Genomic DNA, 15,744 nt, shown 5'->3' with positions numbered 1-15,744 from the left:
CCTCCCCAGTATCTCAGAGCGGCCATTGATTTTGTGCGGCCAACTATCTCAGAGATCCTAAATTCCTCTTTATCAACGAGCACGGTCCCCCCCATGTGGAAATGTGCGATGGTTAAAGCGCTACTGAAAAAGCCTAGTTTAGATCAATCTAACCTTTCCAACTACCGTCCAATCTCGCTTCTGCCCTGGCTGAGCAAACTGTTGGAGAAACATATTAATAACATCTTGGTTGACCATCTAGAATCCAACAGTCTGCTAGATGCCACGCAGACTGGCTTCCGGCCACATCAGGGATCGGAGGCAGCCCTGCTGATGGTAACTGAAGAAGCGAGGAAGCTGGTAGATGAAGAGGGAACGGCTGCCATTATCCTTTTAGACCTAAGTGCAGCGTTCGATACGGTCAATCACACCATCTTGACCGACCGACTCAAAAGTGTCGGGGTGACAGACGCTGCACTGGTATGGCTTTCCTCCTTCCTCAGCAACCGCCGCTTCCAGGTTTTTGAGGGGGACGTGGCCTCTTCCAGTTTACCTCTGGAATGTGGGGTTCCACAGGGCTCGGCCATAAGTCCGACGCTCTTCAATGTATATATGCGGCCACTGGCAAGGATCATTCATCCATTTGGCATTAAGATCGTCAGCTACGCAGACGACACCCAGTTGGTAGTATCTCTCCACCACGACAAGGGACCGTCTTGCACGGTGGCTCCCTGCCTTGAAGCAGTGGCCAAATGGATGGAGTGTTCCTACCTCCGCCTTAATGGCGATAAGACAGAGATTATGTTACTAGGAAATTCCTCCCCCTCTATCTCTGTCCCCATATGGCCGTCTTGCCTAGGTCCAGCTCCCTCCCCAAAGTCACACATAAAGAGCTTAGGCGTCTGGCTTGACAACTCGCTCGATTTCGGACACCAGGCCACTATGCTTTCATCAACCTGCTATGGGCTGCTAAGAATGCTCCGCAAAATCATTCCCCTTCTTCCTTTTGAAGCGAGAAGAATAATGGTCCAGGCCCTTATATTGTCCCTGCTGGACTATGAAAATGTTTTGTATCTAGGAGCCCCGCAGGCTACAGTAAACAAACTGCAAGTGGTCCAGAATGCCGCAGCAAGGATGCTTCTACAGGTCCCACGGCGACAGTCTGCAAGGCCAGCCCTCCGACAGCTTCACTGGCTACCCATGGCTGCCAGAATGCAATTTATGGCTATGTGCATTGCACATAAAGCCATGTGGAAAACTGGCCCTGCAATCATTCATCCATTACTAACACCTTATTTGCCGCCGAGAGCTCTACGCTCTAGCTCCCTACATCTTGCCGCTCCCAAGAAAATGAGGAAGGCAAGATGGGGAGGACGCTTCTTCTCATTCACTGCGGCTAAATTGTGGAACTCTCTTCCTCAAGCTTTGCGAGAGAACCGCAATCTGTTGACTTTTCGCAAGCTTCAAAAAACACACCTGTTTGGATTGCCCTTTTAAGTGGTGAAATCTGTTGTGCTCTGCTTTCTCTTCCTTAAGCGTTACGAGGCCTCCGGGTAGTCAGGCGCTATAGAAATAATTTTTCATTCATTCATTCATATTGGATAGAGCTGTTATATTGTCAACCAGTTGCAAAGATCACAGTAAATGGCCCTGTGTTATCCAGTTTCCTCTTAATAGGGTGACCAGGCATGTTTGATATGATGGGGCACATTGAGTAGGGGCCTGCTCTGGGCTTATGGGTGGCAAGTTAGGATCTCTCCCTATGCCTTCAACATTTTAGAGGAGACCTATTGGGATGAAGCAAGAATATACTCCAGGAGTGTTGCTGTCTATTCAGGATTTAGGCTGGTACAATTACAAAATGTAAAACTTATAAATTATGTGAGGGTTAAGTTGTACGCATCTAGGCAAATTGGAGAGGATACATATTTGAAAGGATATTGCCAGATATGGACAGTCCTTCCTTGCCATTAGTCAGCAGTTGATACAGATAACCACTAGAACACAGAAATTATCTCCTTAGAACTACAACTCAGTGATCCATCATCTTCAGGCTCTTCAGTAAAACTCTTGGTTCCATGCTTGCTGACAAAAACAATAAGATCCATCAATACACCGATGAAACACCACTTGTATTTCAGTTGTCATCGATCAGTGAGATACAGTGACTCAAAACATATCTTGGATTGAGTCAGAAGTGATTGTCAAGTATCATTCTCAAGCTCAGCTCATCAACGTTTATCCCATTTTCGAACAGCTCCTGAACAATACAAGTCCATGCTTCATGTGTCTAACATGAACCCAGAATGCTTCATCTCTTAACTGCTGACAGACAATGCAAAAATCACTGGTATCCACCCTTGACCTATCGCTCACCTTCATTGAAAACGTATCCAGGAAACCTAAGACCAGTTCGTACCAGCTCCCCTCCCCGTGTAAAATGAATTTCTTCTTCCAGATACCAACGTCAGAAAAACAGTTCAAGCCCTGGTCTACCCACATGTAAATAAAGACACCGCTCTACTTAATGGCCTTCCGAACTCCACTCTGGTACCCCTCAAAGACATTCTACCCGCTGTGGAATGTGTTCTATCAAGGGCTTGAAGACATTTGGCCATGTAAATTCATTGCTGAAGGATTACATTGGCTTTACTTTGGCTGCCCCTCCAAGCCCTTGTTATCTTCAAGACCAGCCACATTACTTGCAAGGCCATCTGGTATACAGCACCGTAAAGGCGCCAAGATATCACCACCATCAGTCAAAAAAGTTACAAAAAAGAAAAATCAGGAGGTCTTCTCACCTTCAAGAAATACTATTCTCCATCACCATAGGAGCTCTTATTCCCTCTGGCCAAATGACCTAGCTTATTGTGAAGCACACCATAGCTTTATAGGTAGGTTAGTGCTACAGAAATACCTGTGCACACATCCACATAAACACAGATGCTTCCACTCCAGCTTCAAAGCAACCTGCAGTGAAAACTTTCTCCCCATGTCCAAAATCCTTTACCACAGAATAACTTTCACACGGCCTCAACAAGACCTAGCTATACAGAGCGTGTATGTGGTGGCTATTTCGAAAGAAGATTAAAAGCTCTTACCTTGTATTTACATTACTTTTAAAGAGTGAGTTTTTATTTTTTTTATTTTAGCTTATATCAATTTTATCTGAAACACATGGATCAGCGTGCAAATGTTTTCAAAGCCAACTTAAATCAACACATTTGTTTGCTCTTATTTATGACGGGTTTCCCTACAAATATCTATGCTTTTACCTACTCCCGTTTTCTTGTGAATGCTTTGTTTATTTTTTTACACTTGAAGCTAGAGCTAATGTGCTTCTAGTGTTGGATTAGAGAGGAGGCATTCTCTTTTTTGCACATAAGCCTGCTTTTAGACACTCCTGATGTTCGTCATAATCCGTTATGTTGTACATCTATTCTCGCCCCTGACGCCATTCAGAACTATCCTCTATTCAGAGGTAGTCTGTGCTGCGCAGGTTCCTTGTCAGAGTCCCCCTCTCTCCAGTGGAAGGTGGTCTATTACTGTGCTGACACACTTTTTCATTGTTTCTGGCAAAGTATATTTCAATGGACAGCAACATTTGTTGTCTTTATTTTACATGTTGGCAGTATTATTTTAATACAACACAATTGGGTCCTAATAACATCATTAATAAATGCTTACTCATGCTAAGAAATATTCCTTTGCAGGTGTGGCACATGACATCTGTCCATTACTTCATGTATTTTTATTGCCAGATGAGATGGCAAGTTTATCGGATCAGTCCTGCAAACATGTTATCTCCTAATCTATCCGCCTCAAATCATGGACATGGCGTTAGAATACATCTAACAAGTTTAACATGTGAAAGCAGCCATACACTATATTACTTGCTTCTAAATATGCAACGTTCATACTTTTGATTTTGTAGTGTACCGCTATTGGAATGTTAGAAAAAATATTCATTTACAGTGCATGAGTATTAAAGTGAACAGGCACCATAATGGTTAATCAAGGACAACTGTATATGGTATGCTTGCTTTTAGTCTGTGGCCTACCTAGGAAGGGTGCCAATAATTAAAAACAAGTAACCTGCGAATCTCACTATTAGGATCCATGATTATAAGTAAGTTACTTGTCCTGCCTATCTTTGGGTTACGTCACAGCAATTATTCATACATTTGATGACGCAGTCATAGCGTATAATTGTATACAGACATCAGTAACCAAATTGTTTTTCCCTTAGGACGTGGAAGAAGTGTATGCTGGAGATATTTGTGCATTGTTTGGCATTGATTGTGCTAGTGGAGACACATTCACTAGTAAAGAGAGCGCTAACCTATCTATGGTAAGTCCACCACCACCACCTTTAATTTATTTTATCTATATTTAATGAGCATTTTGAACATAAATGTGTACAGTGGTTAAAACAAATGGCCCTTGGATATTTTGACAAATTTAGGAGAATAAATCCGTTGTTTGTCTTTAATGTAATTTCAGTGAATATTGTTTAGCTGGAATGAGAAACCCTTGGTGTAATTCATAATGCTTGTTATGAAGGGCAGCTTTGGTGTATCTAGTCTCATATTGCCTTTACCTTCTTTATGATATGGCACTGGTTTAAAACCAGTACTTCTGAAACACCCACATGGGTTGAGTTGGTAGACAGGCTATTTAGGGGTTTCCTTTTTTTGTTTTTAATTTTATTGAACAGCATAGAATACGGTTTACATTTCTTGACAATGTGTTTTTGCTAAATCTATCTAAAGTTACTGTTTGCTTCAATATCGTATGATTTGTGTGCAGCACCACAAGATCAGCTGGTAAAGAGGATACAGAATAAAGTTATGTTTTTGGATTAATTAGTCTGTGATGAAAAATGTGTTTCATTGTGAGTCCTGATGATTAAATGTGGCATTCCCAAAGAAGACATGTGGGATTACTTGTAATAGAGTCTGAGAATTGTGAACCATGTATCACAATTCCAAACACAAAATAAGCATAATTTTAGTTTGTTGGATTAATTTTAGTAGTTTGATTAGGAATTTTCTTGCTCCAAAGTAGTGTTCTGCAGCTGTAACTTTTAAAGACTCTTGGCATCTGATTATCTACAGTTTACTTCCCAAAGACGGAATAGACTGGTAAAAAGAGCCTGAACATTCTGTAACTGAAATGAGGAGCCTGGTTACTTAAACAACATAGTGTTCATGTAAAAATCTTGCTAATGGGACGAAAAATCTTGCTGCATTTTTTTGGACTCCATTTAAGAGGCTGAAATGTACTGGTTTAGAAGATGGGAATGAAGTATTGAAGATGCAGTATACCACAAGCTGGATATCAACACCTGTTTTGCCATATATTTTTCAGTCTCCTGTAAAGAAGGTAATATAGAATAAAATTAGTTTTAGGTTTTGATGTAATTTGTCTTCCGAGGAGTGTCTCTATAATAACATTCCAGTCTGGAAAGACTTAAAACATGGCAAAAAAACTCCAGCTTCTATGCTACATACTTAGAGCAAATTCATAATTCTAAGAATATAAAAATAAATGTTAGAACCATCTGTTGGAATGTGGCTTATTGGCATGGATGGCAAATGCGGCATGTTGGCATCGCAAATGTAGCACAAACTGAAAAGATGACCTTTTAAATCGAGAGGTTAAATTGGTCTATTTGTATCTAGAAATACTATCTAGCCCCAGGAGTGTCGTACAAGCTTTGGAAGTCTGAGTGATGGTTTAATTTTTAGGTTGAGCCTATACTGTGCTTGCGCGGTTAGGCGATCTGTTGTCTGTACTTTGTGGGGGCTGACTCCTCCCACGCTTTGGATTGGCTTGTGTGTATGTCAGTTAAAAATCATAGTCTGCAAATGGATACTGGGGGAAACATCATTTACAACGAAGGCGTTACTACGCGTGACTTTACTACGAGGCACTTACCACGCAAACGTCTTTCCCACGCGTATGCCTTCCACGATCCTCTTTACCACGAAAAAAACGTTCCAGTCAACAATCCTACATTCTGCGTGTACGTAAAAATAAAAGTCCTTTTTTTATTTTAATAGGTGTTTTCACGCATAAATTAAATAAGAGATATGTAGTAAAGGGATGGGAGGATATAAAAAAAAAGGGGGGGCTGGGGGGGGTCTCCCCCCCAAAAAAATAAATCAAATTAAAAATTAATAAAAAAGGGGGGCTGGGGCGGTCTCCCCCCCCCCAAACTAAAAATCTAATTAAGGAATCTACATTAAAAAACAATTAAGAAATATAACTGAATGTGTAAATAAAATGTGTATTACTAATTAACAAATGATATTCTGTGACGAGATATTCAGCCATCTTGCTTGAGGGTCAGTGAAAGTGAAAAAAGACCAACAATGTCACTACTGAAGACATATTTTTTTGCCTATCCGTTTCATTATGTTTATTTCAGTGTTTTTTTGGGCATAATCGATGCTGGATAAATACTAACGTATTTATGCGTGGTACAATGTTGCGTTCTATCATTCTGCGTGGTAAAGACTCTAGCGATGTAAAATACGCGTGGTGAAGCCATGCGTGGTAATTGTAAGCGTGGTATAATCATATATTCGGATACTGGGGGGGGTGCATGTCCCACCTTTTCTGAAAAGTTTACTCCCATGGAGTATTGCTGCGGGAGCGAGCAATGGCGCGCGCGCAGTCCCTACATGCAGTGCAGCCGTTAAGGGTGACCTTACCGCAGCTGCTGGTGCTTCAAACCCCCCCTCCCCTCCCAGGGAGACCAGTGATCTTAGTATGCTGAGCCCCCTTCACCTGGTGAGAAATAGAATGTAAAATGTAAATGATAGATCTCACTGCAATATCAATCTGGTGACTTCGACATTTAATCCGTCAATTTGACTCAAAATGTTGCCTTTCAGCACCGTTCCCTCTTGTTGCGTCGTGGGGCAATTATTCAAACGCATTGGGCCTAGCGACCGAAAATGGAAGAATGAATTAATGAATGATGCATGTGTGGTGTCTTGATTGATGAGCCAGGTGTGTCTTAGGATGCAGAGATGGTCAAATGAATGGACGAGTGGAGATTTGGTTGTATTATATGAATGGGAGAGTGATGAAAGACTAAATGAAAAGTAGTGGAATGCCCGAGGGGTAGATGGATGAAAGGATTACATTGTATGAATGAGCAAACGATGAACAGGTAAATAAAAGGACGATGAATGCCTGATGACTTCGTAGATTGCAGAAAATGGAAATGTATGAAAGGATGATCAATTTATTGTTGATGATTTGATGGATTAGCCATGTATATTTTGTGGATCAGTCCTCTTCGGAGAATGAAAGAATTAATGCTTGATGAGTTGGTTGTTGCATAAGAATGAGAGGTAGATCGGTGGTTGTGTTATATGAACCAGAGAGGTTTTAATGGGTGATTGAATTGAATCCAGATACTTCATAAACGGGTTCAAGGAAAACGCTGTCACATTACTTTTTCTTGCGCTTCTTGATATGGTACATGGCAATGGGGATAGTGGTGTCACCCTTTTCTGCACTAGGCAGACAGGATGATGTCTTCTTGGAAGTGGTATGCTCACAGATTGACCAGCTAGGCCACTCCTCCTTGAGCAGTGACATATTCATGGGGTGATACGTGCAATGGCCACTTGCTGCTAAGGCCAGATTACCCCACAAAAAAATGAAGGTGATTGTCCAATTCGCAAAGCACTTTGTCTCCATGACCATTTTAAGTATTTGAGTGCGCGAGAGGGCTCTCGGATCTTTGAAGTTGAATGCAGGGTTGCAGCCCTAGCTATGTACGGATGACGTCACGTAGCTTGCAGTGACAGAGGCTGCCGGTTTCTGGCGGAATCCCACTGTACAGCAGCGCTCTGTTGGTGCACAGCATGGTAGACATGCTCTCTTGTAAGTCCTGCTCTCCTGTAAGTATCAGCTCTGGGCCCTACTGACAGATGCCACCTGCAATGAGCAGGATTCTGCTCCTGGTGAACAGTGTGCTTTGAACCACAGACGTTGGGGATCTCTGACTCAAGGCATTACATCCCCCTGGCGGACACTGCAAACTCTGGGGTGTGCTGACCCAGACACGTCCACAGTCACCTGCCTCAGAGCTGCACTAGGTGCTAGGAGGACTAGGAGTGTGGCCACATTCACTGCGGAGCGGGGCGACGGAAAGCGGTTCCGTTTCCAGTAGCAAAAGATAAAATCACACCTGTGCACCGTTTTCTTATTACCACAATTGGCACGTGCACCCACTCAGCTCCTAGATTGTGGAAGGTCTCTTGGACATGGATTTGACATTGAAGGGGAGATGCGCGGCCCGGGGTCACAGACAGTGCAGATGTTAGTGCTGGGGGACATCATCGCGGGGTGTCACTTAGTACGGCGGCGGTTCCACCATGAGAGAATAGACGAGGGCTGAATCTAGTGCACAATTGCATGCAATGGACATTTGGCCTCCTCCTTGTGAACTGTCAGTGCCCCTATCTAGAGAGACCTTTCCTTGGAATTTGATGAGAGTAGCTGTTTCTACCACATAGCAGCTTATTTTGGTCTTCCCAGTATGTTAATTTCCCACCACCTTTAAATAGGCCACCCATCCTGGCACTCGACTTCATGTTGGACAGCTGTGTAATGACAGTAAATATCCGTAACAGCCTCTATTTAAAATGTCATGTGGGCCTTCTCTGTGATATTGAAATGAGAATAGAACAGAACGAGTGTTTAATTGCTCAAGCTATTTTTTACTTTCTGGTTTCTCATAAATTAACTTTGAACTAATTCACATTTACGGTCAAGTGATTACTTAATTCTATTGTCCGGAAAACAAGCTTAGCTGTTAGTGTCTCAATGACCACTCATTCAAGTGTCCATCGCCAATTCCTTCGCCTTGATGATCCCTGTAAACTGATGATTTATTTGCCTAGTATTGGCATTATTTGGATAAAGTTGCACATGGTCCGTGTCAGAGTGAGCGGGATTCCAGGACCTAAGCCCGGAGTAATAATGTTAGTTTAGCCTTCCTTTGTTTAACCAACAGCAAATTCTGGCCCACCTGACCCGCTTACCCGAATTCACGTTGTGTTTCCACTCTTTGTTTCCGAATCAGCAGTATATTAGTTTGAATACTTTCTGGTACTTGTAGTGTTTCTGCATTCTTTTTGCTATCCTCGCTGGATTGAGTTGCTCTTTTGGGACACTTTTTCCGAATGGCCATCTTAGGTTTTCCAATTTCGAAAGAAGGGGACCTCTACTATTGGTGAACTCACTAAATGTAGGGAATATTATGAACTATATTTGTAACGTACCTAATAGTGAGCTGATTAAATATGCCAAAAACGACCTAGGAAAATAGTCTGATATGTCACTGATTCTAATCATACATAAACAGAGATCATAACTATAGTGATTATGGAAAAATATATTTTTGTTTTATTTTGATCATTTTCTTATGTTCTGATACATATTTCATATTTATCTATTCATATTCATTTAAAATGACAAACATATGTGAATATAACAATAATGCAAAAAAACAACTAATCAATAGTGAAACATAAATGGAAAAAGCTAATAACAGACAAAAAAAGAAAACCAAATATTCAAATGACATTGATGGTACGCAGGGCTATTGGAGTAAGCAAAGCGGTGGATGGAATCTCTACGCGCGTTTCGGCATTTGCCTTCTTCAGGAGTCCGTCATTTGCAATAGGACATATACATAACACTGAAAAACATATAAAAAAACTGTGTCATACACTATGCATATTTATAAGATTAGTTAAGCAGTCTACTTCCTAGGGCCTAGGTTTCATTTATATACAAAAAATCACATAGCACATATATTACAATACTACTATATACATATATACATATGGAGCAGTTGTATTTACATAGGCATATTGTTATTTGCATATGCACATCGGGAGTATTTCTCGCTACAGAGACTAAATACTTTTTTGTTAATTTTGCCATAGATTGGTTTGAAACAACAGTATATAAGGCGTACCTTGTTGAAAAAAGTGGGATACATGGATGTATTGATACTTTCGTTATATTGGCCACTAATTATATAGAAACAGTATTCTTGTCTATTGATTTTTAAAATAAGTGTTACGAAAGTATACTGAACAAAAAATGGTGATTAGGCTATTAAGGATAAATATCTTTTCTAAGTTCTGCATTGTACATATGTAAGATGAAAATCAAATTGTCAAACAGGGATCAAAAAGGGGGGCAGCTACCTAATTAATTATTAGAAAAAAGAAGAAGGGGTGGAGGAAAAAGAGGCAAAAAGAAGGGAGGAAATTATTGATGAGAATACAGAGATAGCGTCATGAGGGCCTACAGCTTATTCTCATAGTAGTCCATACATGTTAAATACATGGGCTGCAGGGTGTGACAACTCTTTTTACTGTGGTTTCTATTACTGATGATTACTTACAAGAAAAGGTGGGCGTGAATCTCTTCTATAATGGATATTCTGGTTAGCTAGTGCACCTAATAGATCATTGTTTACGCTGCTCTGTAGGGTTATGACGAATACCCTGCATAATAACAGGAGAAAAAACATAGAATCAAAGAATGGAATCATGGTGGATAACGCAATCATATGATATTATATTGCTAGATCCAGTTATTAAAAAGACATACCTATGGCTTAAGGCATTGATTATTACTATCTAGTAGGTGGAGTATATTTTACATTTGTTGATGTATATTTAAATCATAGCCGGTGCAGGTGGTTTCCATTACTAAGGACTATAAGTAAGACCTGTTTGTACCTTGTGGAGATAAATTTATCTTTTATGTCTGCGCATAATCAGCAAGACACCGACAAATCTGATCCAGTAAGTACGATAGTAAAACGCTGCAGAAAAATAATAAGCGAATGTCAGGGATGGATGCCATCTAGATTCCACATCTTATATGCGGGTACCCATTTGCTGACATCTTACCTTAACAAATAATGGATAATTCTTATTGTTGTTGGATCCTTGATATTTATAAAATCTTATAAATCTGCAACACTTTCAGTAAGATGTTCACTCAACCTATAGAATAGAATATATCGACTATTTAGGAGGGGTGACTAATATGCAACACTAATACAGATAATTACACTGCGTGGTGTCATGCGTGTCCGAAATACCAAAATATCATGAACTTGTTTTCACCTGATATAATGGCATGGATGTCTGTATCCAGCTGAGGAGGCACAGAAGGTCGCTACACGAACCTAACGATTGTACCCTATGATAATGAAAAAGGGGGGGGTGACCGAGTTAAAAATGGATTCCTACTGTATTGCAGAATACCGTCTAGGGTGACATATTAAAACTAAGACAAGGACATTGGCATTACCTTATTTATAAAACTGCAATGTATTCAATAATTAGGTCCTTCACGAAAGACGCGTTATGACGAAGTAATGATGATCGGCTGTTGCACTGGAAAACATGCAAAAACCAAAGAACAGGTGTCATAATTATATCGCATTCGATTTGCCCGTCTAGATATATAAACACGGGTCAAGTTTTACCTTAGTTTGTAACATATGCCAAAACTCGGGCGGGGTTCTCAAAAGCGTAACTCCTCATTGTCGCACTAGATGGAGCCAGCTCGTAGCATTTGTAGAATAAACAGATAGTTTGTTCTTAGCGGATGCGCTAGAAAACAAACAAAAACCCGATAGGTGGGTATCAAGATTTCATCCCGTCCTTGTTTTTTAAAATGCTTTCTATACTCGGCGAGAGATCTTGTCTTACCATGATAGGCGATTCGTGCCGGATTGCGTCTGGGGTTCTGGGAAGCGTTCCTTCTCGTGTTGATGTTGGGTGAAAACAACTAAGTGTATTGCCCTGTTTAAATAGTCCGCCTTAATTGAAAAAAGTGCTGCAGGTGCGTTTAATGGGGACAGGGAGGCTAGTGCTGGCTATGGCCAATCAGCAAGCAACTGTAGTTTCAACCACGAACTACACCTAGAGCCGTAGCGCAAGAGCCTGCAAATGACGTGATACTTGTTTACTCTTTGGTATTCGATCACATGGTTACAGAAGCCAATGGACACTTATCAGTATTGCTGAATAGATCTTCGGGAGAGAGTTATGTTGATATCCACCCAGTACTACCGTTATACAAAATACAGAATAACCGGGATATTTAATGGGCCTTAGCTGGCTGCTATCTCTCAGTATTGTCTAATTCTAACTACATGCTAGCGAGATTGTATATATAACGGATGGCACGTTATTATTCAAGGTATGATTGCATAAGGATGTCTCCCAGTTTGCGCCCTCGAATAAATATAGTAGGACTACAGACACAAAGAAAAGAAAGCTTCTGCTATTGCTAGCATGTATCACAGAAAGCTTTAATATGGAATATTGTATTTGTATTATCGCTCGCATAATTTATTTCTTTAAAACTGATATACATTCAGTTTAAGTCTGGGTGGAAAAGGGTGCTGGTGCTCTTGCCATCATATGATAGTTAAGAAAATATCCTGTCTATAGGAATAGATATATGCCTTAGCAATACCATGTTGTTTAGATGATAGCTTGTTCCCAGGGAATATCACAATTTAACCCCGTAATGGTGGTGTCCAGAGAAAAAATCCAATATACCTCCATCTTTCGTCGGATTTTGTCTGGGCATAGTCCTGGTCTGGCTTGTATATTTTCAAGGATATACCATCTTAAATCTTCTGGTGTATGACCTTGTTCTAAAAAGTGTTCTACAAGGGGGGCATTGATCTTTTTGGTGCGTATTGCAGATTTGTGTTCTGTTATCCTTTTTATTGATTGCCCTCGATGTTTCCCCTACGTATCCTTTCTGGCATGGACAGAGTATCAAATATACCACGTTTTGCGTTTTACAGTTTGTCATTGTTTTACTTGAGATAATTCTGTTGTTGAATCTCAGATCTTTACCTTCGATGGCTTGAGGGCAAATTTTGCAGTTACCGCATTTAAAGTTGCCCTTCACTGGATGGGCGCCCGTTATACTTCTTTGTACAGGGTTTGTTTTGTCTGGCAGCCTTGATCTTACTATAAGGTCTTTTATGTTCTTATTCCTTTTGTAGGCGAAAACTGGTTTTGATATCTCATCTTGTTTTGATTTATTAACATTTAAAAGATGCCAGTTAGAGCAGATAATTTGCCGTAGTTTGTCATTAAATAGGGAATGTCTGGTGACAAATACTAGTTTGTCATTTTGTTCTTTGTCCTTATTTTGTAGTATACACTGTCGATCGAAAAATCGGGCTCTTTTAAACGATTCCCGGACAAGCCTGTGCGGGTAGCCTCGATCTTCGAATTTCTGTTTCATCACTCTAGATCGATCATCATAGTCTTGTAGCTTTGTGCAATTCCGTCTTAATCTGAAAAACTGGCTGAACGGGATGCTATTTTTTTGTGTTGCAGGGTGGAAGCTATTATAATGGAGCAAGGTATTGCGTGCAGTTGGCTTAACGAATAGATCCACATAAAGCTGTCCCTGTTCATGCTTGATGGTTAAATCCAAAAATTCCATCTCAGTGTTACTTATATGGGACGTGAATTTGAGGTTAATGTCACAGTCATTTAACCATGATATAAATTCATCAAGGATATCCTCATTATCGTCCCATATAAAAATCACGTCGTCGATATATCTCGACCAGTGAAGGATTGTCTCGAAGAATGGTGCAATTTCATTAAAAATGTAGATGTTTTCAAAATGTGCCAAAATGTGCCATGTAGATGAAGGTTTTCCTCCTTAATTGATTTTAGTTCACCATGAGCTGCCGTATTTGTCCACTCCACCTGGTTTAGCACTGAAGTGAAGATGCTCTTTAGTGTTCTTATTTGCTCAGCAGTTTGCCCTTCTGATGTCATTTTACAAGATTGGAGCAGTTTAACTGTTAGAAATGGGATTCCTGCTTGAAAGTGATACACGGCCAGGCAGGAACCACCGCTCTAGTCTGGGTAAGCTAGAGACACACTAAAACATAACCTGTGCTCGCCCTCTGGTAGCTTGGCACAGAGCAGTTCTGCTAATCTAAAGAGGCAATGTGTAAAGTATTTGTGGAACACACATGCACACACTGTAACAGAATGAATGCACCACAAAAATACTCCACACAGGTTTAGAACAATAGATCATATTTGTCGGAGTAAAACAAGACCAAAATGACATTTAATCAATAAAAGTCGAGATATGAATTTTTAAAGATAAAATCGCTTGGAAGTCACTTGCGGGGAAAAAAGTTACTTGAGGTCGCGAGGGACCGGTGCAAATCCAAAGTTTAGGCCGAGCGCGATGGAGGGCAGGTCTTCTACAGGACCCACACAGGGCTCACTGAGTAAGTACCATGGAAGTAGCAAAGTTTTGAGACTGGGAGTGCGATGCGTCGATCTTTTCAACGCAGTCTGGTTGCTGTGTCATTGTTGAGCTTCACTGAGATGAAAGCAATGCATCGTCGTCAGGCTGTGCAAAGCGCTGTCGATGGGCCGCCCAGGCTGTGAAACTTCTGTCGTTGAACAGCCTCTGCGTCGAAGGGCGATGCATCGGTTCCGACTGGCGCAGTGGTGACAATCGTCGGTTTCGTAGCACACCAGCTGCAGAACCTACTTCTGCGGCCCAGAACCTGGAGAGGTCACCTCAGGTAATGGTAGGACTCACAGATGTCAGAGTCCAGCAGGATTGCAGGAAGTTTTTTATGGAGACTTCTAAAACAGGAGGCAAGCACTTATAGGGAAGGCAGAGTCCAGCTCTCCTTCAGCAGAGCCAGGGAGCAGCAGGCAGCAGGGCAACAGGCTGAAAAGTAGTGCTTCCAGAAAAGCAGTCCAGTTGAGTCTTTTAAGCAGCAGAGCAGTCCTTCTGACAGAGGTTCAGTTCAAGATCCAGAAGTGTCCGATTTCAGGGGGTCAGAGATCCAGTACCTTTACAGGAAAGTGCCTTTAATGTAGGCGGCGACTTCAAAGCAGCTCTCGGGGTGCACAAGGATCACTTTTAACCCAGTCCTGTCTGCCAGGCTGTCTGTGGAGGGTAAATCAGTGCTTTGTGTTTGGACAGGACACTACCTATTGAAGTGTAAGTGTTGGCCCCTCCCATTCCTCCCTGCCTAGGAAGACCCATCCGAATGTAGAGTGCTCAGAATGTAAATGGGTCCCATCTTCCTTTATTTATGCATTCCCTCTAGACAGCCACAAAGTGAAGCTTTCAACACCTCAGACATGTATTGGAGACAGACTGTCAGGCACATACAGCAGTAAGTGCAGGGAAATGTCCACATTCTAAAAGTGGTATTTCTAAAACAGTAAAGTTAAAACGGTAAGGTAAATCCAACTTCACCAGTAAGGAGGCTTTATCATTACCATACCAAAGTTCTGAAACAGCTTAAAAGTGTATTAAGTAATTCCCAATGCTGGCCTATGAGAAGGGTAGGCCTCGCAATAGTGAAAAACGAAAAAGACTATTTGTCACTACCAGGACATGTAAAACATAAAAGTACATGTCCTACCTTTTACTTACACGGCACCCTGCCTTTAGGGTTACTTAGGGCCTACCTAAGGGGTGACATTTATGGCCTGGCAAGTAGTTTTAAATGCCAAGTCGAAGTGGCAGTAAACTGCACTCACAGGCACCGCAATGGAAGGTTTGAAAGGCTACTTTTGTGGGTGTCGCAGTCATTGCTGCTGCCCACTAGTAAAGTACAGGCCCTGGGTATGTGTTTACACTTAACAAAGGACTTACCAGTACCCCAAATATGACAATCGGATA

The 15,744-nt window shown here is 41.3% G+C and overlaps 1 protein-coding gene across 1 annotated transcript in view; it reads left to right on the top strand.

Moving 5' to 3' along the window:
- Positions 1-15,744, top strand: part of GFM1 (G elongation factor mitochondrial 1) — a 176,600-nt gene that overhangs the window by 122,528 nt on the left and 38,328 nt on the right. The window contains exon 10 of the mRNA XM_078667074.1: positions 4,229-4,330. Coding sequence (XP_078523200.1) covers positions 4,229-4,330 — 102 coding nt within the window. The remainder of the gene's footprint in view (positions 1-4,228; positions 4,331-15,744) is intronic.

Source organism: Lissotriton helveticus, chromosome 11 (genome assembly GCF_964261635.1).
Source record: "Lissotriton helveticus chromosome 11, aLisHel1.1, whole genome shotgun sequence".
Taxonomy (NCBI): Eukaryota; Metazoa; Chordata; class Amphibia; order Caudata; family Salamandridae; genus Lissotriton; species Lissotriton helveticus.
This window is presented reverse-complemented; position numbering and strand designations above follow the sequence as displayed.